This window comes from Candida theae (assembly GCF_024610275.1).
Source record: "Candida theae strain CBS 12239 chromosome Unknown scaffold4, whole genome shotgun sequence".
NCBI classification, from domain to species: Eukaryota; Fungi; Ascomycota; class Pichiomycetes; order Serinales; family Debaryomycetaceae; genus Lodderomyces; species Lodderomyces theae.
In genome coordinates, this window is record NW_026261436.1 from 283985 (window position 1) to 307306 (window position 23322).

Sequence of the window (23322 nt, forward strand, 5' to 3'; positions counted from 1 at the left end):
TCAAAAAAAAAAAAGAAGTGCCCCAGTTTTTTTCCATTCTTTTACATCTTTGCATCAACATAGTTCCTCTCCGACAACCGCTTTGTCTCATACCACCACCTCATTGCCAATTCAACCCGATTCAAATCAAGACTATCACTCATCACTTTCCACAACATACCAGTCAAGTAGTTGGCCTCCAGCACATTACTCTTTACAATCAAATCCCAGATCCGTTCCACCCACGCAACAAACACAGAAAGGGGGAAATATGGCACCAAGTTAATCAAAGCCAACACTGCCGCTTCCCGAACGGTTTCTGGTGCAAGTCGATTTTCAAACTTGTATTCCCTTTTGAATCGGGGCAACAAGTCACGTACAACTTTATCCTTGGGCTTCTTGGCTTTGTTTTCATGGATAATGTCGCCATCCATTTTCTTGTCCTGTTCCAAGGTGTTTAAAGTTGCATGAGCTTCAATTTCCGAAATTGGTTGTGCTGAGGTGAAGCTAGGATTGTCCAGATTGTTGTTTAATAAAGATGTGTTTGTAGTGGAGGGCTTGATTGGTACCCCACGATGGATAGGTCCACATAAATTAACCAAAAAATGGAAAAACTCCTCAGCTGAGTTATTGTATATGGAGTTATCACGATATGGCTTTGGATGTGACAAGATCTTCTTTCCAATAGTTTCAATAGCGATACACAATTGTGTAGCTGATAATCGGTGTGGGAATTGACTAACTAGCAAATTAACATACTCAATGCAATCTTTCAAATCAACCTTGTTGCTATTGGCGAAATAAAATAACAACACCGAGTGACTAGCCTCGATCAAATCATTGCTTGTGTATTTGGAATCATTGGCCAAATCGCGAACATTAGTATAAATCGATGACGCATACGCCTCATTTTGAATTGGCTTTTGTTGTAGACAATTTTCCCATAGTCCCAATACAAACAACACCTTCAGTTGCATAATATAGTTGTGGTCCAATACATCCGGGTACAAGTTTATTTCATTATAATCCAGAAACAACCGCAATGCCAATTGTTCAAAATGCAGTGCCGTAGATAATGCCAACTCAACACTGAGGTAATACACAAAATTGTAATTATCAAACCCACCTTGCCCTATTGAAAGTAGAATGAAGTTGAGATAATATAAACTGGGAATTGTGGTTAATGCAATCTGTCTATAAGCACGTTGCATAATAATCAAATCTCGATTATTGAACCAAATGAAATTCGACTTGTTTCCCGTTAGGAACCGTGTGAAAACACCTTGGAAAATAATCACTTCGGAAAACAACAAGTTCTTCATAAAATACCAAAACAGTTGAAAAAGGGGGTTGTTTTCCTTGGCACTAGTAAATGTATTGAATATGGAAGATGCGCAAATGTGATTTAGCAACTTGTTAAAATCGGCCATCTTTGTCAAGTTTGCGAGAATCAAGTCTTCATTCTGTTTATTATACCTCAATTGACTAAAGTATGCAGCAAGTAAGAAAGAAAACTTGTTCAAATGTTTGATCACTGGTTTTTGCAAAATCCGCTTATTAGCATCATTGTTAACATTAACATCTTGAGGATTGAGTTTGAAAAAGTGCTGATACAGCAATGTTGACACTTTGGGAGACATGAAAATCATATTCATAAGCACTCCCACCATAAGACCATCACTGATACGCTTGGTGTATTTATTAACATCTTCATCCTTTTGATAAACCAAAGCCAAACTAGTCACACTCAAAAAGACAATGTCCTCAGATTGGCTACTGCTTAAACTATACTCCAAACAACGAACAAACAAACTCTTCATTTTGTCATCCCACTCGTCGAAAAACCACCTATATTGGAAGTAATTGGCGTCAACATACAATTCATCACGTAGAGAATTAGATAACATCATTCCACAAATTATAGGCAAAACTTTCCAACTATTAGCTTGAGGGTTGTACCACACAAAATTCTCCAACTCTTTTCTAATAACTGTGTAAAACTCCTTAATGGGTAATGTAGGTTGAGACACTTCCAACTTCTTATCAGTTATCAATTTGAACACTTCGATAATCATGTAAATCTCTTCAAATGGTGGTGGTGGTGCTGCTGTTGCTGCCAGTGATGGCGTAGTGCTTGATCCAAAACACACGGGACTGTTTAAAAAACTGGCAACAACAAGTCCCAAATTCCTTTCGTGTTTGATATACGGAACATAGTTGTATAAATACCCCAATACTTTGTTAACAGTAGTAGTTGGTTTGGGATTCCTCAATTCATCAATGACAAAATCAAGATCTTGCGGGGGTGGTTGGTTATTTGCATCATTTGTGTAAGTGTAAGGTGACGAAGGTTGCTGCGGGTTGTTCAACAATGCTCGTCCTTGTGGACCTAGCTTGCTATATAGATTGGACATTTGAGCGTGGAACACAGGATGTGGTGAGTGCTAGCAACAGTTGCAAAGTGGCGTGGCCGCTGTTTTCAAAAGTGGAGTTACTGGCCTGTCTATTCAGAACCGAGGCAAATTGACGACAGAAAGAAAAGAATGAAAATAATAATAATAAAAAAGAAAAAAATGTCAAGCGCTACCCATCAAGCATTTAAAGTATGCAATTCGCAACCATGTATAGCAGCGACAACAACATAACTTAGAGTAGCATCTGTTTTTACTTGTATTTAGCATACCCAAGCTGATAATCTGCATTACAAGACGTTCTGGTTGTTATATTTCCTTGTGGTAATGTGTTGAATATATAGATATCAGAGGACGTTTCTTCTGATCATGAAATAACCTTCTGCTGCACCAACACTAAAACCAAAAGTACCACAATTTAGAGAACACAAAACAAGAGGACAATAGTTTGCAGCTCTATTGTTCCTTCCATGCCCATACATGTCAGCGGCTATTTCCTAAATAAGATTATCAAAAGCGCCGTTTGATACAGAAAGATTAGATAAACAATACCTCTTCTCCACGCAGATCCCCTCTACTCGAAACATAAGTCTCTCGCAAGACTTCTATAAGACTAGTGGCTCAGCCGCAAATGATCTTTTGAATGTCTATGCACAAGAAACCTTCGCCTACGCCACCACTCAAATGATCACTAACACACTTAAACCTTTCACCTTACTACGCAACGCACTCTGGGGAAAACCTCCATCGGATCCAAAAGAACGCCGATACTTGTTCAAACTAGATGTGTTTGTTCTCACTTATGTCTGTCTTCTTTACTGGGTCAACTACCTCGACCGTGCCAATGTCGCCAACGCATACGTCTCTGGAATGCAAGAAGATTTAGGACTTTCCGGCAACGATTTCAATATCATCAACACAATTTTCTACGTGGGGTACATCATTTCCATGATTCCGCATAATTTAATCTTGTTGAGAGTTAGACCTCGTTATTGGTTAACGATATGTGCTGGAGTCTGGTCCATACTCACATTATCCACATACAAAGTTACCCATTTTTACCAGCTTTGCATTATCCGATTTGTCCAAGCGATGTTTGAAAGTTGCATCTTTGGTGGTGTACATTTGATTTTGGGGTCGTATTACACCGATGCTCGAGATTTGATTATTCGAACATTTGTATTCACTTCAAGTGGACTTGTAGGGCAAATCTTTTCTGGAGTGATACAAGCGGCAGTGCATCAAAACATGGATGGTTGGCATGGCTTGGCCAGTTGGCGAGTGTTGTTTATTATGGATTTCATATGTAGTTTCCCCATTGTCATATTTGGCTACATTTTCTTCCCCGATGCTCCAGATATTGGCAAGCCATTCTATTTCAGCGAGGAAGAACATGCCATGGCTTTGGAAAGGTTGGTGAAACCCAAACACGACAAGTTTGGATGGGATGTTGTGACGAGGGTGTTTGGCAAGTGGCACTGGTATTTATTCGGGATGTTGTGGATTGTTGGAGCAATTAATGAATCTTTTGCCACCAACAGTGTGTTTGCATTGTGGTTGAAGTACTATGATTATTCTGTTCTGGATAGAAACCATTTTCCCATGGGTGTGTATGCTGTTGGTGTGTTGGCAACTGCGATTTCAGCATATTATATAAGGAATGTGGGGAATGGGAAATTGTACTGGCATGTGTCCTTGATTATTGCTCTAGTTGTGTTGGTTTCACCAGTGATTCAACTATGTCGGCCATTCGCCAAGAAGTATGTGTTTGTTGCCCAATACTTGAGTGGTGTATCGTACGCGGCACAAACTGTTTCGTTTGGCTGGGCCAATATAGTTTGTGCTGATGACTTGCAAGAACGGGCAATTGTTATTAGCTCGATGAATATGTTGGGGAATACCATGAATGCATGGTGGTCAATTGTGTTTTTTGCTGCTGATACAGCTCCTAGATTCCGCAATGGTGCTATAGCTCTCATAAGTTCATCTGCCGCCACTGTTTTTGTCGTGGCTGCAATAGCGTGGTTGCAATTGAGAGATGATCGAAGAATACGTGGATTAGTGCAACAAGTGAGCCCTGAAGAAGCCATCAAAGAAGATGCCGAGGAGAAGATTAAAGTATAAGACTTGGAGTTTAGCCAATTTCTTTGAAGAAAGTAAGAAAACATTTCTATTTATACTTGTATTTGTATAAAAGGGTTCTATCCCGAAACGTACATCAGCGAGTTTCAATTGCTACTAAACAAACCTCTACCGAGTTTACCAAAAATGATTATTCCACAAAAGAAGAAGCTTCCAATCCACAACCACAATGCAATCACATCATCAGTAGTTCTGGAATACCCATTGATGAATTTGTGGTTCTGTGAATAAATACTGACACAAGCCACACTCGAAGCAAGCAATGAAGCCAAAAACCCCGAGACTGTTCCATCCAACAATAACCATAACCCGGGATTAATCAAGGACCAAATAATCGACACTTGGAGAAAACTGCTCCATTCGATTTTGCGAATAGCATAACTGATTCCTAGGAAAGTGATCCCAGCTCTAATCAAATCACTGGAAACTTGAGTTTTGGAATTTGGGTTGGGGTTTGATGAAAGTAATCTCTTGGTCAAAATACGCGGTAAAATTCTATCCAAAATGGGGTGTAAAGAAGCCATAATCAAACCTTGTAAGGTCAATGCCATAATCTCATCACCAGCATTTAGAAGATCATCATTGATTTGGATATAGTTGCTCAATTTGAATTTCGAAACAAATGCGTAAAGGAAAACGTGAGTTATTGTTAATGGATAATGAACCAATTGGTTTTCACTAAAATGGTTATAATTTATATGTCTCGTCACTTGGTTGTAAATGTATGCAGAAATGGCCAAAATTGCCAATTTCAAAGGTAATGGAAGTGTATACAATGTCAATTCGGATGATTCTGCAGTTGAAGCAGCAGCTTCTCCTGAAGCTTTTTTCTGTTTCTTCCCGTCGGCATTGGCCTTTTCAGTACTCAACATGTTTAAGTCAAGCACAGATGAATCATCAATGTCTTTATTGAAATCCACAAACGAGTCTTCTTTGTACATACTGTACAATTCTGGACGAGTTAAATTGATTTCGGAATCAGTTTTCACCATTTCACCGGGCACAGGGTCGGAATTCTTTCCCAGTTGTGGTGGAGTAGGGGTTTGCCCTTGGGCTGACGCATCCATACCCTTTATGTTTGTGTTGGATAAAGCAATTCGTCTAAGATCAGACATGGCAGTTGTTATTTGTCTTTTGCAGTAAGCTGTTACCAAAAGGATGCCGATGCAAAGTGAAATAAGTGGCGGGGCAGAGCGCTTGAATTGATCTTTATTGGAACTGGGACGTGTAATCAAAGTAACACGAGCAATGGCAATTGTAGTGGTACAAGCTAAAGATAAAGATAGTAGCTGATTGTGACCAGTAGATACTATTAGATTGCAATGTAACTCTTTAAATGATGTTAGTTATTATTACAATATCAAATGTATATCATACGGTTGTTGTTGTTGTTGTTGTTCTCTTGTGATAATCTTGTGTGCAAAAAGGGGAGAGGGCGAGTGACGCAGAAATAGTTCAATTGTCGCAACAACACTTTTTACGTCATTATTTTTTCAACTCTCGTATGAGGATGATCATTACCATACTTGTGACGTTACGTAGTAAGCATAACAAATAAATTTATCCACTACATTCCACAATCACACCTGAAAGAATCTTTGATGGCATACTCTCTAACCACTTTATCCGCTGAAAACAGCTATGCCTTTCATTTAAATCGCATCTCATTCAGCTAAAAAAAAAAAACATCAAAACTGCACAACTGTATCATCCTCTTCGGAGCACATATGAATGCTGGCTTTGGAAGACTTGGCTCTGCCAAGAACACACACACACACACACACACGCACATTGTTCTGTTTTGTAGCTTAAAAGTGGCGTACCAAAAGCGAAGATCTAGGAGAAGTAACAAACGTTGTGCACGTGATTACCCACTCATGTATATTTACGTAATAACTTACATAATCACACAGTAAAACCCAAAACAGAAAACCCACAAAGTAGTTTGTCCTTATTTATACAGCATTGCCTTGAGCTATTCACTATTCCCTTTTCCACAAACAGACGAATTGCTTCAATTGAATAGTATGTCACAACAACGCCAACAAAGACAACTACCGAGAAACCAAATTTTTGATGACCATGTGGAGGAACCACAAGAAGTTGACCATCGACTTCAATTGAGTGATTCAGATGATGATGACAAGATTGATCAAGCGCTTACCCAATTGGATATGTCGGACTTTGACATGGAAGCTGGTGGGCTAGATGATGGTGACGACTATGACGGTGGTGAGCCTTTATTCATTCCCTCGGATGAAGAGGAGGATGAGGACTTCAAGGATATATCCGATGACGACGAAGATGACTACGATGACGAATACAACTTTAAGGACGCCCTTAAGGGTGCTAGTAACTTCAAGGTACGCAATCGAAGAGAAAAATTGTCAAAACACAACAAGTCATACTACAGGAAACGCATGATGAGGGCAGATAACCGTGAATTAGACCCAGAAGTGCGAATGAATTTGTCTCTTGCAAATGAGGCCTTTGTTCGCAATGATTTACAAAGTGCTCAGCAATTATACGTCGATGTTATCAAAAGGGATCCCAAAAACTTCAGTGCTTACAAAGCAATTGGAGAAATCTACAAGTCACAGGGGAAACTAGACGAATGTTGCAGCTCTTGGCTCTTGGCTGCTAATTTACATCCTTGGGATAGTGACTTCTGGGGTCAAGTGGCAGAATTATCAAATGAGTTGGGCCACATTGATCAAGCAATTTATTGTTATACCAGAGCAATCACCTCAGATACAAGACGAAGTGCCAATTTCATCCTTGAAAGAGCACTCCTTTACAAGGAAAAGCGACAGTTTGGTAAAGCATTGGATGGATTGCAAAAGATTCGACAGTTGTACCCTCAAGACGCCAACATTGTAAAGTACTTGGCGGGAGTTTATCTGGAACAGAAGCGGTTAAATGATGCCATAAATTTGTACATGAGGATTTTGGACCAGAATATCAATACTCAAGGCGATAGCGAGGAACAGTATCCCAAATTTGACTGGCCAGAGTTGAATATATTGTTGGAGTTGCATGTTCAACATCGTTCTCTCAAATTGGGTATCAATGTATTGAAATTAGCTGCTAGATGGATACAAGGCAGAATGGATGAAACATGGTGGGACGAAAATGATGACTCCGAGTTTGACTCAAAGAGACGGTTCAAAAAGTTGAGCCAGTTAAAATCTTCTCGTGATTTAGCTGATTTCAAAACCAAGCCTTACGAACTTCCCATAGATATAAGGTTTAAGTTAGGAATCCTTCGATTGGGATCAGACCAAAAAGATGAGGCGATGCATCATTTTGAGTACTTGTTAGATGACGACCAAGCTGAAATCGCCGATTTAAACTTTGAAGCTGGTAAGCAATTGCAGGAATATGGTTACTATGAGGAGGCATTGACATTTCTCACTCGTGCATTTGGAAATGAGGAATTGGTATCCAGTTTTGATCTAGTGACATTGTTGGGAAAGTGTTATTTTGAGATTGCCGACTATGCAGAAGCGAAAGAAGCTTACGAAGAATTGTTGAGCCATTCGCCAAACAACGTGGATTTCAAATTAGCTCTCGCTGAAACATTGTATCACTTGGGAGATGATGCTCGAGCCGAGGCATTAATCAATGAGGTTCAAAAACGCAATAGGAAAAGTTGGCAAAGGGAAAAAGCTGTGGACGAAGTTGGGGAGGCCGAGGGATTCTCTTTGATTAGAAATAAGATTCGCAAAACTCCCAAAAGGACCAAATTATCAGAGCAGGAAAAAGAAGAAATAGAAGCTAATGCCAAGAGGAAAGTATTGGAAAAATATGGTCGTATGGAAAGGCTACAGGAGTCAATGAACTCGGGTGATCGGATAGCCATTGCTGCATGGATCCAGTTGGCATCACAGTTGATTGAAATGTTTACCAGTATCAAAAGTTTTTTTCCTAAAGATAGATCAAGGAGATTTAAAGGTATCATACGGTATCGTACTCGTAAAGACATTGATTTGGATGAAAAATTGGCTCGTGCTTATAATTTGCTAGAAGGCTTCAATTTAGAGGAGACCTTCACTCGTCAAACTTTGGTTTCGAAAACCGAGTTTAGAGGATTGACATATGATCAATGGTTTGATATATTTGCTCAATTTGGACTAGTCATGTCCAAATATGAAAACAATACTGAATATGCCGATGACATCATTAATGTTGCATTATCGGTAAACATATTTGTGCATGATAAGAGCAAAGATGCCATGTTGAGGTTACTAAAACTCATGTTTGGAATCAAACAAGAACAAGCAGCAACTACGGTTTTCCACAACATAAGGACTTTTTTACTTCAAAATCAGTTTTCACCTTACATGTGTCGCTTATTCTTTTGCTGTTATGCTTCAGGAGCCATTTTCGCAGAAACTTTTTCATGTTATAACCACCAAAAGTTCTTCCTACGTCAAATCAAAGCGTACGATTCTTGTTTTAAGCAAGAACACGTTTCGGGTATGCCCAACATCACAGCCGAAGTGAGGGATATCGAACTAGGCCGTTCCCATCCTGATTTAACCTATATATATGCCAACTTGTTGGGTGGGAAGGGAAGTCATTCGTCTTTGGTTTTCTACCTCAATCGGGCATACAAGTACTTCTCCAAAGACCCAATGATTTGTCTTGTACTAGGCTTGGCCCATGTCCATCGGTCCATGCAAAGATTGAGTTCAAATAGACACATTCAGTTGCTACAAGGGATCAGCATTTTGTTGGAGTACAAGACGAATAGACTTTGCAGCACTCCAACAATCTATGAGATACAGGAGGTTGAGTACAATTTTGGAAGGTTGTTTCATATGTTGGGACTAACAAGCCTTGCAGTTGGCCATTATAACTCGGTGTTGCGAATTCTGGATAATAATGAGAATATCGATGATGATTACGACTTGAAATGGGAGGCTGCCTACAATTTGTCATTGATCTACAGTATCAATGGTAACTCGCAAATGTCGCGACACTTGACTGAAAAGTATTTAGCGATGTAGAAGTATAATTGGTATTTGTGTATTTGCATTTTGATGTGTAAAAGGTGCAGTTTGTAAATAACTTTCTTTGATGCGAAAACGTTTTATCGAAAAAAATACCTCAAAGCCTTTGAAGCCTACACAACATATAATCATCAACAAGAACATGGTCAGAGTAAAACATAGATACATCTTGTTCGAAATAATATACCCACCAACAATAACCACAACCATCAAAAAAAGTCCATCTACAGATTCCCTCAACGAAGCAACTCAATTCACAACTTCACAGAAAAATGCGCTACTAACACTCCACAAGTCATCTCCTTCAAACTTCAACCACAAGACGATACTTCACGCAATAAGGAAATCCCTACAGGACTACTATGGAGATTATGGCTCTGGCTCAGCAGGTATGTTGATGACGCTAAAGTATTTTTCCAACAAGACGTCTACAGGGATAATACGATGTGGTCGTGGTCAATTCGAAATGATTGTGGCGGCAATGAGTTTGGTTACTAAGATTGACAGTCAGAATGCTGTTTTTAATTGTGTGCATGTTAGTGGGACCATCAAGAAGTGTGAAGAGTTTAGCATCAAGAGGTCAAGGGAGTTGATGAGAAGGCTTGACGGGCCAAAAGGGAAGATATTGCGGATATGAAGAGAGGGAGGAAACGGGAAGATGGACGTGTGAAGCTGACATCATGATGATCTTTAGTTAACTTTCTTATGTTTGCCAAAGTATGACGATATACAGTAGTATGGCTTAATGTGAGAACCTCAACTGAGATCGTCTAAATGATCTGCTATGTGTGTATTCCTGATATTTGATTGGTATCAATAATCTAAAAGTAGATGTATTAAAATTGTAATATGATACGTGGTTATTCTCTAGAAAACTATTCAAATGATTTATGTAGGATGATAAATCATGTTCTTGTATATATAAACAATACAATTCAAATGTGTGAATAATAAAATTAACCCATTGAATTTGCAACACTTGGTAATTTCTTGCGACATTGATAATATTTTCACGACAATGAATTGTTACATGTTTTCATAATAACAATCGGTTTAGAGAATCCGGCATACACTTGAGACGGAAAAGAACATAGTCAGGCTACAAAGGTGGATGTATGCTCGTTATACCTTGATTTCCTTCTTTCCTGATGCTGAGTCGAAAAAGCACCATCTTTGAAGTACTCTACTGTATCTATTTTGCCCCATTTTCTATATAATATTTGAACAACTTGAAAAACTCATCAATTGCATTGATGCCATTGAAAGTGCAGGCTTCATATTCTGGTAGATACCCAATCACAGCAGTCACCTCACTACTTGAAACTGTCGTCATGTTCAAGACAAAATTGTACATCACACCAGCATTAGCTCCAAAATACATATCCTTAAATCGGTATACTTTATTCGAGTCAGCAATTTTGCCAAGATTGGATATTGTAACAGTAGGGCGACCACCACCCACTTTACCAATTTTGTTATTGAAAAATTTCACAAGATTGGCATATTGCAACATTCCTATTGTCCTGAATCCATATTTGGATTTGATATCCTGTTGAAGTTGTGCATGGAAAGTGCGCATAGCTGTTACGGCATTATCAATAGGGCGAAGAATAATGGGGTTGCCACATACCATTGTTCCATACCTGAAGTCTTTGATGTCATCATTGTAATACCTCCGACCGTTAATGGCAACATATGAGTTTGTTCGGAATGCAGTATTTGGGTCAATTGCTTTGAATATAGTTTCTTGTAATGCTTTGATGAAGTAAATGTCAAAGTATCCGGTAAGTGTCACCCCTTTTGATCTGCAAAATGTAGTGATTCTATCTACTGTTTTAGCATCAAATTTCATTATCTTGTACTTTGTGTCTAAATCTTTTGTGACTGGTTTGGGATTTTGGAACAACGGCAACTCTTTCTCATTAGAATAGATCCAATTGGATAATTTTGAATAGAATGGAAGGTACTGCTCAAAATAGTAATTCAAAATTCTGCCGTAATTGGGAAAATACAAATCGGTCACAATTTCTGAAGCAGGGATCAAGCTGGATGGCAAGTGCTTGAAATCTGCAACATAGTCAAATAACACATTTTCCACCTCTCCATTATCTGCTACTCTGGCTAACTCTTTTGACAAATCCTTTTGGAATTGAACAGCGGATAAGCCATCAAATTGTGAATGGTCTACATAAACCGTCATCAATTGCTCACCATGTTTCTCCTCAAACACAACAAGCCTCCACAACGGCATTTGAACATCCATATCTAGCGTTAGCCCATTTAGGCGCTCTAGCGTAGTTTCATCAAACTTGTCAATTTTTTCATACTTCACCACATCTTCAAATAAGACCCTATCGAGTACTTGTACTCGCCAATTGTGAAAATTCTCCTTCTCACTATCGGTTCCTTCAATCTTGAAAAAGTTTTGAACAAACCAGCTATTTTTTAAAATGAGAGACCTCAATGCGTGAGACAAGTGGCTTTTGGTGATTGTCTTGTCATACTTTACTGTGATGTTAAAGTTACTGTAGAATTTCCCACTACCACGACAAATGTAATATCGTTCATTGAACCCAGGTTTCCTCGTGTGTTGCGATTGAATCATTGTGAGGCCCCAGAAGACATTGACAAGCTGCTTTATAGGCAATAAACTGGCGGTGAAAGTGCTTTTATATTGCTGAAATGCTGAAATGACTCCGATGACTCAATTGTGTATAGGGTTACCATCTCCGCGAAAAATTATACGCGAACACAACTATTAGCCATAGATTAGTCATACGTAGACATAGCCGCAAACATCCTAGAGAGAATCATGTGATATAGTAAGGTCAAGACAGTTTAATCACCTTTTTGATTAGTCAAAGATCGTCTCCATCACATACTTCAATTGTCTGATGAAAACAACATAAATGGGGTGGGCGAGGGGGAGGGGGAGAGGGACTGACCCTGTAAGCGCATAAAATGCATTTTTGCATTGTTCTCCGTTCGGAAACCTTTACAAACCGACAGAGATTCGACAAAGAGTGAAAAATGCCAGACTTGATCAAAACTTGGAGCTTTCGCTAGACCATTCACAATCCATCAATGACAGTTGACTATTCATTATACTTGGTGACTGACTCCACCATGATTCCAAGCACCTCCACTTTTCTCAAGCAAGTGGAGGATGCAGTCAATAATGGGGCCACATTGGTTCAATTGCGAGAAAAGGAAATCTCTACATTGGATTTCATTGAAAGGGCAAAACAGGTCCACAAATTAACCAAGCCAAAGAATGTCCCCTTGATCATCAATGACCGAGTTGATGTTGCATTGGCGGTGGATGCAGAGGGTGTTCATGTAGGTCAAGATGATATGCCAGCCACTTTGGTGAGAAAATTAATTGGACCAAACAAGATTCTCGGTGTTACATGTTCAAATCCAAATGAAGTGAGGCAGGTTGTTCGTGAAGGAGTTGCTGATTATGTCGGATTAGGAACCACATTTGCCACAAACACTAAAAAAGATGTAAAGACCCCAGACGGAGTTGGTCCCATTGGTATTAGAAAGCAGATGCATGAATTGAGCAAAGACATTCGTTGTGTGGCAATTGGTGGAATCAACCATTCCAATGCGAACAGAGTTGTACATCAATGCCGCGTTGGCGATAGACTGCTTGATGGGATAGCCGTGGTTTCTTGCATTATGGCAAGTGAAGATGCAGCAAAGGCAACCAGAACATTACGTGCCGAGTTGGACCATACACCAGAATGGGCAGTGGTCAGATCATTTGACAAACGCATCCCTAACCACGCTGTTGTAAAAAATATGACAAGCCAGCACCCATTGGTACATCATATTACCAATAATGTTGTCAAAAATTTTAGCGCAAATGTGACGTTAGCCATTGGTGCATCGCCAATTATGTCAGAGTTACCTGAGGAGTTCGAAGAGTTTGCATCAGCTATTCCTAATATCGGACTTGTTGTCAACTTGGGAACACCAAATGCTGAGCTAATGAAGGTATTTTCCAAAGCATTGACTGTGTACAACAAGTACAATAAGCCTATTGTGTTTGATCCAGTTGCTTGCGGAGCTTCAAGGGCTCGACTCGAAAGCTGTCGCAAGCTTTTGAACCAAGGGGTTGTGTCTGTTATAAAGGGTAATGTCGGAGAGATAATGAGCATTTGGAAACTCACTCCGTTCTATCAAGAAGATGTGGACACTGGAGAGAGTCATATGAGAGGCGTGGACTCCATTTCCAATGCTAAGGATGCTGAGGTTTTGGAAAAGGGGGTCCAAGTTGCCACTACTTTTGGCTGTACAGTTGTGATAACTGGAAAAATCAATTACATAATAGGCAGCGACAAGAGATCAGTGCAGGTTGCTGGTGGAGATGCATTAATGGGTAGTATCACGGGAACTGGATGTTCCTTGGGAAGCACAATCGCTGCATTTCTCGCAGCTGAGAGCGCCAGCCCTATAGTTGGAGGCGATATCTTAAAGGCTACTGAAATAGCAGTTAGATTGTATAACAGAGCTGGTGCAGAAGCTGGTAAGCTATCGAAATCCCCAGGTTCATTCATGATTTCATTCCTCGACCAATTGAGCGAGGTTTCGCAAAACCCAGAAGAGAAGGTGTAGAGGATGACAGTTATGACAGTGATTAGATGTATGGGTTAGTTAGAATATGATATATAGATTGGGCAGAGTTCAAGACTGTCAATCATAATTGATGCGTTCTTTGCCATCAACAATCTTATTTTTTTTCTTTTTATTTTTTCTATTTTTGTTCCCCTTTTTTAACGCGAATTGAACCGATATCTCTTTGGTCTCAGTATCCAGCCCAGGATGGTGAAGGAGGGAAGAGGCCAATTCCCCATTAGGAAACCAGACAGACCGTCTCCAGTGGCAAACGTTGGCAAAATAGGTTCGCTCATGAGATATCCGGATCGAGATTACGCAAACTCATTACTACATGACGCGGTTAAGCAACTAGCACCTTTAATTCACGAATACAATTTCAAAGTAGGACTAGTATGTGAAATGTTTCCCAAAAGTGAAAACCTACTAGGGCTCAACGTCAATAAGGGCCAGAAAATTATGCTACGACTACGGTATCACCACAACGAAAGACTGTTTTTACCAATGAGTGACATTTTGGGAACTTTCTTGCATGAGCTAACGCATAATGTGCATGGGAAACATGACAAGAACTTTTACGACTACTTAGCCAAGTTGGAGAAACGATTTGACGAGATTAGGTACGGCAAGGTACGTTCCAACTATTGGTGTGAAGAGAATAGACTCGGCTTGGGAAGACTATCATCAGGTGTGGTCGATGTAAGGGCCAAACGATTGACAGCAATGACCAAGAATGGGTTTAAAACGGAGACAAAAGTTCTTGGACTGGATTCAAGAATTACTAAACCAAATAACCCTCGCGAGGCAATGTTGGGGGCAGCACTTCGACGATTGGAGGATTCTAAACGATGCCATTCAGATCGGGAGCAACAAAGCGAAGTTCCAGATGAAAAGGAGTTGGAAATTGTGGAACTTGATGATGATGATGATGATGCTGAACAAAGTAGTGACTCCGATGTGGAAATCGTTGAGGTTGTAAAAGCTGAAGAAGGTGATGCAAGGGGAAGTGATGATCCAAATCAGACTATTGTGATTGAATAGTACAATGTTAATACACGTGTAATATATTTTTATTTTATTTTATCTTATTTTTCAATGAACTCTTTCTACACTCTGTCTTTCTTTTACTCCTCGAAAACATGATACCATGGAGATGGATTGATAAACTCTTATATGTCGTGTTGTTCTACAGCATACACTGTTTGGCAGATGATGCCAGTTCCTTGACAATTGACTTGAAAGCTCCTTGGAAAAAAGTTGACTTCGTGTCAAACTTGATTGAAAGTGTTGCAGGATTCAATTCTTCGCTATATACACCAACATTGGAGGCTATTTTTGGTCTTGGAGAATTTGAGGAACTTGAGGAGAGAACAGACAAAGCGATATATCATCTGGTATTGAATCACTTGGCACTTGATCCGCCCTCAATTGACTTTATTAATTTCAACCTCGTCAACAAAAAGTATTCCCCGGCCGTGGCTACACATTACACTCACTATGATCACATTATACACCGTCTAGGATCAAGATTGAGGATTGAATGCGCCCAAGACTCCTTTGGTAATGATGTTGAAACGAAAAATGGGATTGCCCCTGCATGGGTATTGTACAATAACAAATTTTACTGCTCGGTCAATGATCTATTTGCACTCCAAACTGACAGATCCAATGAAGAGACTTTTCCATTCGACAGGATAATCGGGCATAATGATAATTCTCCATTGTTGGCGTTTTACGGTGACCCCACTGTAGAGCAAACCAAGGAATTCCTCAAAGTATTGTACCAAGAGGCCAGTAGCGGGAAGTTGCGGTTTGTATGGAGATACGTCCCGCTGGTAAGGAAACAAGTGGACACATTACCAGGATATGCGGTGGAGCTAGCTATGACGGCCGCGGATTACTCACCGCGTGCCAAGTATGATTTGAACAGAGATTTCGAAACGATTGCAGGCTCCTCTTCCATTGCAAAAGTTGGCGAGGATGTTACAGACATAGCTATCAAACTTACTTCATTTCTTTTGTCCAACAGGGTTGAATTAACAAGGTTTGATTTGATACAGACTGTCTTGAACAACTTGCCAAAGTTCTACTCCTACTTGAATAAACTACCACAACTGATCAACTATAAAAAGGTCAAGTCGAAGGTAGTAGGAAACGAACAAATGGGATTGTCAAAGGAATCTTATGGAATTTACGTAAACGGCTCTCCAATTCATCCGTTGGAGTTGGATGTGTACAAACTTGCCGATAAACTACAAGAGGAATTGTTTTTGATTCAGGATCTAATCAAGCTAGGATTCAATGCCGTGCAAGCAAAACTCTTGTTATCAAAATTTGGCTTATTGTCTGCGGTCAAACAGACTCAATTCAGAACCGGAAACACGTTGATGGGTAACAACGAGAACAGATTTAGGGTGTTTCAACGTACTTTCAATCGAAGAGATGCAACCAAAGGTGGTGTTGTGTTTATAAATGATATTGAAGGTGATGAAAATTATGGTGAATATCTGACAGATCCTCAAGAGGCATATCTAGGTGCCGAATCTCGTAAACTTCAACCGAATCAGATCCCTCCATTAAGGGAGAACGTGCATGATTTGATATTTGCATTGAACTTGGCAAGCAAAAAGCAGTTGAAAGTATTTTTCAAATTCTCAAAAATTATATTGGATACAGGCATTCCTCAACAGGTTGGGATTTTGCCAATTATTGGCGACGATCCTCTAGACAAGCAGCTAGCTACACGTTTCTACCACATTGCCGCACTACTGGATCAAAAAGAAGCACTTGCATTGCTTTATAAGTATATGGAATCATCTGGCCCAGACGAAACTCAAGAACTATTGGATAAAGTGAATTTACCTACCGGGTTTGCAGTGGATTGTCGCTACGTGTTGGAAAAATTTTCAATAGATCAACCTTCCGTCATTGTGAATGGGGTGATTCATGACCTTTTCTCATCCAATTGGCAAGTGGCAATGAGTAAACAGATTGAACAGGACAATGCACTTGTCAAGACCCAATTGAAGCTGGGTGAAGTGAAGGGCAAGTTAAAGGATGTATTGTACAATAATGCTAAGCTGGAACGAAATTTGCGAATTCATCCTTTGGATCCCAGCGAAATCATTTACAAAAAAATTGATCAAGATTTGGTAAGAGCTTCCACAGTTTTCAGAAAAGTTGACAAAGATTTGGAGAACCACGCCACTTTGTGGCTAATTTCAGATTTTAGTGATTACAAAATAATAGATCAACTTGTCAACATGTTGAATCTCATGAAGCGACAGCCAATTCAGGTACGCGTTGTTAATGTGGGAAACTCGAACCTATTCACGAAATTGGCGGATAAGAGGAGGTTGGCGGGTTTGACAAATGCAGGTATCAATGATATAGTATCAGCATTGAGGGAGGGTGAACTATCAACTGGTTTGAATGATGATGTTGTATATCTATTGGAGAAAAAGCATTTACCAGTTCGACACTCTTACATGTTAGTCAACTCAAGATACATAAGGCTAGACCCCGTCATTTTAAGTGTTAGAGAGTTGGGGCAACTAATCGAGTACGAGCATAGCCAAAGATTGAAATTGATAAATGAAGTTGCTCTTACATATGTTGATGAGTTTCCACAACCTCTATACGAATACAACTCAAAGGAATCTGGGATAGATGACATGGATTGGTTTGATTTGGTATCCAGTATTATTACAAAGTCGTTCAATGTGGATGACAAGACATTTATTAATGATGTGAACAGGTTTGATTTTGGGTCCTTGGATATGTCAAACCTGATTGATTATGAAAAGTACGATGAATCGAAATCAGTCGACCTACTAGTAATAATTGACCCGCTTGAATCGAAATCACAGAAACTAGTCAATGTAATCAATGCAGTCAAAGACTTTTCCTTTGTCAACTTAAGAGTTTTACTCCAGCCTAAACTCGAATACACACGAGATGAATTGAATGACAGATTCTATCAAGGGGTTTTCCCCTCATCGGCACCCCAATTCAAGAAAAGAGGCAATTGGCATGATAAAAACCTGGCACATCTCGCTAATCTATCACTGGCTACATATTCGATCCATTTGGATGCTCCTAAACGTTGGGTGGTTGTTGCAAAAAGCTCTCCGTTGGATGTTGATATCAACAGTTTCCAATTGCGAAAGCGTTCCATCTCAGTCGCATTTGAATTATCAAGTTTGCTCATTGAAGGAAATGCTAGAAATATTCAAACCGGAAAAGCACCGAAAAACCTACAACTACAACTATCTAATGGAACAAACATTGATGATACGTTGGTCATGACAGCTTTGAATTATTTCCAATTGAAGGTGTTACCCGGCGACCATTCACTCAGTGTCAAATCTAATTATTCGTTGCTATCTGCATCCGATAATAAATTTGATCCAAACATTGTTGAGGTTGACTCAATTTCGGTGCCTGTGTATTCATTGGACGGAGTTGTTCTACAAGTGAGGGTTACATCGAATGGGGAAAGAGCCATAAAAAGGATAAATCATGCGGATATCAATATATTTACAATAGCTGGTGGCCACGAATATGAGAAACTTATGAGCATTATGATAACTTCTGTAAAGACACATAACGCAGGTAAGCTGATTAAGTTTTGGATTTTGAATAATTACATATCTCCGCAATTCCGAGCATTGGTTCCACTATTGGTGAAAGAGTATGGAATTGAGATCGAATTGGTGACATACAAATGGCCCAACTTTTTGCGAAAACAGAGTACCAGACAGAGGGAAATTTGGGCTTACAAGATATTGTTCCTCGATGTTCTTTTCCCTCAGGATCTTGACCGTGTTGTATTTATTGATGCTGATCAAATCTGTCGAACAGATCTTGGTGAGTTGGTGAACATGGATTTGGAAGGTGCTCCATACGGTTTTACTCCTATGTGCGAGTCAAATCAGGCAACGGAAGGGTTCAGATTCTGGAAGCTGGGATACTGGTCTGAAGTTTTGCAAGACGACTTGAAATACCACATCAGTGCATTGTTTGTGGTTGACTTGCCCAAGTTTAAATCAATTGAGGCTGGTAATAGATTGCGTGCCCATTATCAGAAATTGTCAAGTGATCCAAACTCATTGAGCAACTTGGACCAAGATTTGCCAAACAATATACAAAGGCAGATTAAGATTAAGAGCTTGCCACAAGATTGGCTCTGGTGTGAAACTTGGTGCTCTAGTGAAACGTTGGACAAGGCAAAGATGGTTGACTTGTGCAATAATCCATTAACAAAAGAGAACAAAATCAATACCGCAAAGAGGTTGATTCCGGAATGGGTAGAGTATGAGAAAGAAGTGTCGCGTTTGATTCATCAAGTAAAGGAAACCAATAGAGACGTGGAAGTGGAAGTGGAAGAAGAAGGAGAAGAGGAAATTTCCCTCGATGAAAGGGAAGAGGGCGATAAGGACGATGAACTCTACCATGATGAACTATAGTGGGTAAATAGACAATCGAGAGAGTTATAAGCCGGAAATGAAACAGGCGAAGTTTGCACAAATGCAACTACGGATCACAGTAGTTATTGTCTCTGCATGTGCCGTGAGACGAAAGTAATGTCTTTGTACCTCGCGACACAGTGAACGAGATCATACGGTTAATCCAAGTGAAAAAAAAAAAAAAAAGATAAAAAAAAAAAGTGCGCTCCTCGAATGTGGCATGATCTGCTAAACCAGTTTTGGTTCCGTTTAATTTATAATCGCTACATAGACACCCTACTGCTTCCATTGCACTACACGTATACACCCTTCACCACAGCAGCAGCAATGGTTGTCTCCCCAGATAAGATACATGACAATTCGTTGCCAATTAGAGAGCGAATGGAGACTCTAGTCCGTGTGAAACAACAGGAGATCACACAAGCATTGGCAGGACTTGACACTGTGGACTTCCATACCGACTCGTGGACAAGAGGCGACAATGGCGGTGGAGGTCAATCAATGGTGTTGCAAAATGGAACTACGTTTGAGAAAGGTGGTGTAAACATATCAGTTGTCCATGGTAAATTACCCCCACAAGCAATCCAACGGATGAAAGCTGATCATGCAAATCTCAAGGGTACTGGTAGTGATGGAAGTGTTGATTTTTTTGCATGTGGGTTATCCTTGGTGATTCACCCTCATAATCCACATGCACCTACAACCCATGCTAATTATAGATATTTTGAAACCATTGACCCTGAAACTAGAGAGACTCAAGCTTGGTGGTTTGGAGGTGGGGCAGACTTGACACCGTCATACTTGTACGAAGAAGACGCCAAACATTTCCATCAAAAGCACAAGGACGCATTGGACAAGTATGATGAAACCTTGTATCCAAAGTACAAGAAATGGTGTGATGAGTATTTCTTTATAAAGCATAGAGGAGAGACTAGAGGTATTGGGGGCATCTTTTTCGACGACTTTGACTCAAAACCAGCTGATGAGATTTTGCACATCATTGAAAGTTGCTTTGATGCATTTGTGCCATCTTACATACCCTTGGTGGAAAAGAGAAAGGATACACCGTTCACCCCTGAACAAAAGCAATGGCAGCAGATCAGAAGAGGTAGATATGTCGAATTCAACTTGGTTTTGGATAGGGGAACCCAATTTGGTTTACACACTCCAGGGTCGAGAGTGGAGAGTATATTGATGTCATTACCAGCAACAGCTAGCTGGGTTTATGATCATCACCCTGAACCAGGAACTGAAGAGGACAAGTTGTTGCAAGTGTTGAAGTCCCCAGCCGACTGGGTCTGAGTAGTAAAAGAAAGATGACACAAGTAAATAGTATTGTATTACGACTTTTAATGGGACAAAAATATAAACGAAATTTCAAAAAAAATTTTTTTTAAAAAAAGAACATCTACGACGAAGTTTTGTAAGCAGTAACAGAAAGTGGTGAGGATCCAGATGGTGCAGAATACGATGCAGACACAGTGGTAACTGTTGTAGAGCCGTCACTTACTTGTGTAGTGATATTTGGTTGGGCCAATGGACACCACAAGAAAAAGTCAGTGAAAGCATGGTCTAATGGGTAAATCTTGTGATTGTCCTGGATTTCAATCACTACTGGGACGAGACCCCCAGTTGGAATGCTGTACAATCTGTGTTGGACAACAGCCAAGATAGCATTGAGAAGACCTCCATGTGAAACAACACTGATGACCTTGTCATCTTTTGCATCGTGGAAAATGTCATTCAACAACGAAGCGGCACGGTAGTAAATGTTTTCGAGACTTTCCCTCTCAACAGGACTCCAAAGTACATCCTCATCTTGAAATCCTGGTTCAAAGTCAAATCCTGGGAATTTTTGCTCAATGTAGGACCTGTCGTGTCTTTCACTTTCGGTGTCAATACCATACAATTCCCTAGCAAATTCCTTGATAGTTGCTGTCTTATGAGGCAAGTTCAACCATGTTTCTTGCCAAGTTTCCAATGTTCTTCTCAAAGGACTCACGTAGAATTTATCTGGGTGAGGAAATGACGTGGTATTTTTGATTTGATTGACCAACTGTTTGATCTCATCATGACCCTTGGGAGTCAATTCAGCATCATACCATTCAATACCATCTTTACCTTTTTGAAGCGACCAGTAACATTGCCAGCTGATAGGATCAATGTGCAAGTCCTGTTGTGCGACATTATGCCAACCTTCACCATGTCTTTGCAAGATGAATAACTTTTGGTTTGAGTTTAAACTTGAAACAACATCGTTCCAAGTGTATCCATTATTCAACCCAAACTTTGAATTATCAACTAAGAACTCAGGCACCAATGGGTTGCTTTGTTGGAAAAATTGCTTTGAGGATGTAAATGTTGGAAGGTAATTTGGCTGAGCAGCTACTGCCAAGTTGACAAATACCACAACAAGTGTGGACAATGTGGAAAACATTTTTTGCTGGGTAGGCATTTACATGGAAGCATACACGTCTACTTTGTTACATTTACACCCATTTATATAGCATCCATGCCTGGTCGCACGTGGGCCATCTTGGTTGTAACGTTTCGGCAATTTAATGTCTAGCCTATTGTTAGCCGAAACAATAAAACTGTGATGTCCTCTATTGTTTTTGCAAAAACACCGTCTTTTTTGCTCTCCGAAATACACGTCCCCCTTATTAATGACAGACAAGTACGGGAGTTTCCGTAGCAAGAGTATGCAGCTGAGTGAGTATTGTAATATGATCACGTCATTATCAATAATTATTGGTATTATATTGTGCAAATTGCTAGTGTATATTCGCATCCGAGGGGAAAATAGAGCACGTGGCTAGACAGGACCATTAGCACCATCAGTTCATCTCTTGCAGAGCTTACATACCACATTTCAAGGGGCTCCTTCCCATTCGGGTGACTACTGCGTGCTGCAAACGCCATCAATAGCCCTTTATTGCAGACTCAATCAGACATGTATCAATCTGATCACATGACCTGATATACAGAATTTTTTCTTCTTTTTCTGTGTGTTCTCGTGAGAGAAAAACACACAAGTCGCAATTAACCCAACAGCCCCAAAGACAATCAGACACAAGTCATATGCTGGCACTGACATAGTATGACAATACACTCGTTCTTAATATTCGACCGTCATTGCAACTGTGTATACAACCGCGAATACAACACCTCCGTGAATCCAACATCTCAGGACAAAGCCAATGGCCAAATAAACAAGAGTAACGACGCAGACAACTCAAAACTACTATTCGGTATACTATACTCCCTCAAAACCATAGCGGCAAAGCTCGTGTCGGATGACTCTACATTCAACGAATTGAAACAATTGACAATTGGACAATTCCGAATCCATTTTTGGGAATCATTAACGAGATTCAAATTCGTCATCATAACTGATTTACAAGTGGTTTCTTTACAACATGAACTATGGCAATTATACTCTCATTTCTTTATCAAGTACGTTGTTGAGAATGCGTTGCTGCCGGTAGAATTCAAGTGGAAGGATGATGACAAGTTGAGCGAGAATGAAATTTATGGAAAGATAAACAATGGTAGGTTTATTCAAGAGACGGATCTGTATCTAAAGTCGTTGCCTATATTTTGATTAGAATGAAACAAAGACAGTTTGTGAAAGTAGGGAAGGAGAGCCCTTGTTGAATTTTACTTTTCCGTTGTTATTTGTGA

General features: G+C 39.9%; 11 protein-coding genes across 11 annotated transcripts; 7 read left to right on the top strand and 4 right to left on the bottom strand. All coding sequences in view use genetic code 12, as the record gives it.

Annotated features, from left to right (window-relative positions):
* Positions 1-41: 41 nt before the first annotated feature.
* Positions 42-2393, bottom strand: PEX8 (Pex8p; the record flags this gene model as incomplete). Its single annotated transcript, XM_051751999.1, has 1 exon — positions 42-2393. The coding sequence occupies one exon, from the start codon at positions 2391-2393 to the stop codon at positions 42-44; it is 2352 nt and encodes a 783-aa protein (XP_051608897.1).
* A 681-nt stretch (positions 2394-3074) lies between these two features.
* On the top strand, positions 3075-4514 carry KGF57_002662 (uncharacterized protein; the record flags this gene model as incomplete). Its single annotated transcript, XM_051752000.1, has 1 exon — positions 3075-4514. The coding sequence occupies one exon, from the start codon at positions 3075-3077 to the stop codon at positions 4512-4514; it is 1440 nt and encodes a 479-aa protein (XP_051608898.1).
* A 104-nt stretch (positions 4515-4618) lies between these two features.
* Positions 4619-5647, bottom strand: KGF57_002663 (uncharacterized protein; the record flags this gene model as incomplete). Its single annotated transcript, XM_051752001.1, has 1 exon — positions 4619-5647. The coding sequence occupies one exon, from the start codon at positions 5645-5647 to the stop codon at positions 4619-4621; it is 1029 nt and encodes a 342-aa protein (XP_051608899.1).
* A 912-nt stretch (positions 5648-6559) lies between these two features.
* TFC4 (transcription factor TFIIIC subunit) lies at positions 6560-9544 on the top strand (the record flags this gene model as incomplete). The annotated part of the gene is made up of 1 exon (XM_051752002.1): positions 6560-9544. One exon carries the CDS (start codon positions 6560-6562, stop codon positions 9542-9544), a length of 2985 nt encoding a protein of 994 aa, XP_051608900.1.
* Positions 9545-10739: 1195 nt separating this feature from the next.
* On the bottom strand, positions 10740-12152 carry KGF57_002665 (alcohol O-acetyltransferase; the record flags this gene model as incomplete). The annotated part of the gene is made up of 1 exon (XM_051752003.1): positions 10740-12152. The coding sequence occupies one exon, from the start codon at positions 12150-12152 to the stop codon at positions 10740-10742; it is 1413 nt and encodes a 470-aa protein (XP_051608901.1).
* Positions 12153-12631: 479 nt separating this feature from the next.
* Positions 12632-14170, top strand: THI6 (bifunctional hydroxyethylthiazole kinase/thiamine-phosphate diphosphorylase; the record flags this gene model as incomplete). The annotated part of the gene is made up of 1 exon (XM_051752004.1): positions 12632-14170. The coding sequence occupies one exon, from the start codon at positions 12632-12634 to the stop codon at positions 14168-14170; it is 1539 nt and encodes a 512-aa protein (XP_051608902.1).
* Positions 14171-14377: 207 nt separating this feature from the next.
* KGF57_002667 (metalloendopeptidase) lies at positions 14378-15211 on the top strand (the record flags this gene model as incomplete). Its single annotated transcript, XM_051752005.1, has 1 exon — positions 14378-15211. The coding sequence occupies one exon, from the start codon at positions 14378-14380 to the stop codon at positions 15209-15211; it is 834 nt and encodes a 277-aa protein (XP_051608903.1).
* Positions 15212-15309: 98 nt separating this feature from the next.
* Positions 15310-19638, top strand: KRE5 (Kre5p; the record flags this gene model as incomplete). Its single annotated transcript, XM_051752007.1, has 1 exon — positions 15310-19638. One exon carries the CDS (start codon positions 15310-15312, stop codon positions 19636-19638), a length of 4329 nt encoding a protein of 1442 aa, XP_051608904.1.
* Positions 19639-19965: 327 nt separating this feature from the next.
* On the top strand, positions 19966-20940 carry HEM13 (coproporphyrinogen oxidase; the record flags this gene model as incomplete). Its single annotated transcript, XM_051752008.1, has 1 exon — positions 19966-20940. The coding sequence occupies one exon, from the start codon at positions 19966-19968 to the stop codon at positions 20938-20940; it is 975 nt and encodes a 324-aa protein (XP_051608905.1).
* A 106-nt stretch (positions 20941-21046) lies between these two features.
* On the bottom strand, positions 21047-22075 carry KGF57_002670 (phosphoglycerate mutase family protein; the record flags this gene model as incomplete). Its single annotated transcript, XM_051752009.1, has 1 exon — positions 21047-22075. One exon carries the CDS (start codon positions 22073-22075, stop codon positions 21047-21049), a length of 1029 nt encoding a protein of 342 aa, XP_051608906.1.
* Positions 22076-22304: 229 nt separating this feature from the next.
* On the top strand, positions 22305-23242 carry KGF57_002671 (TRAPP subunit; the record flags this gene model as incomplete). Its single annotated transcript, XM_051752010.1, has 2 exons — positions 22305-22338; positions 22917-23242. 2 exons carry the CDS (start codon positions 22305-22307, stop codon positions 23240-23242), a joined length of 360 nt encoding a protein of 119 aa, XP_051608907.1.
* Positions 23243-23322: the final 80 nt, after the last annotated feature.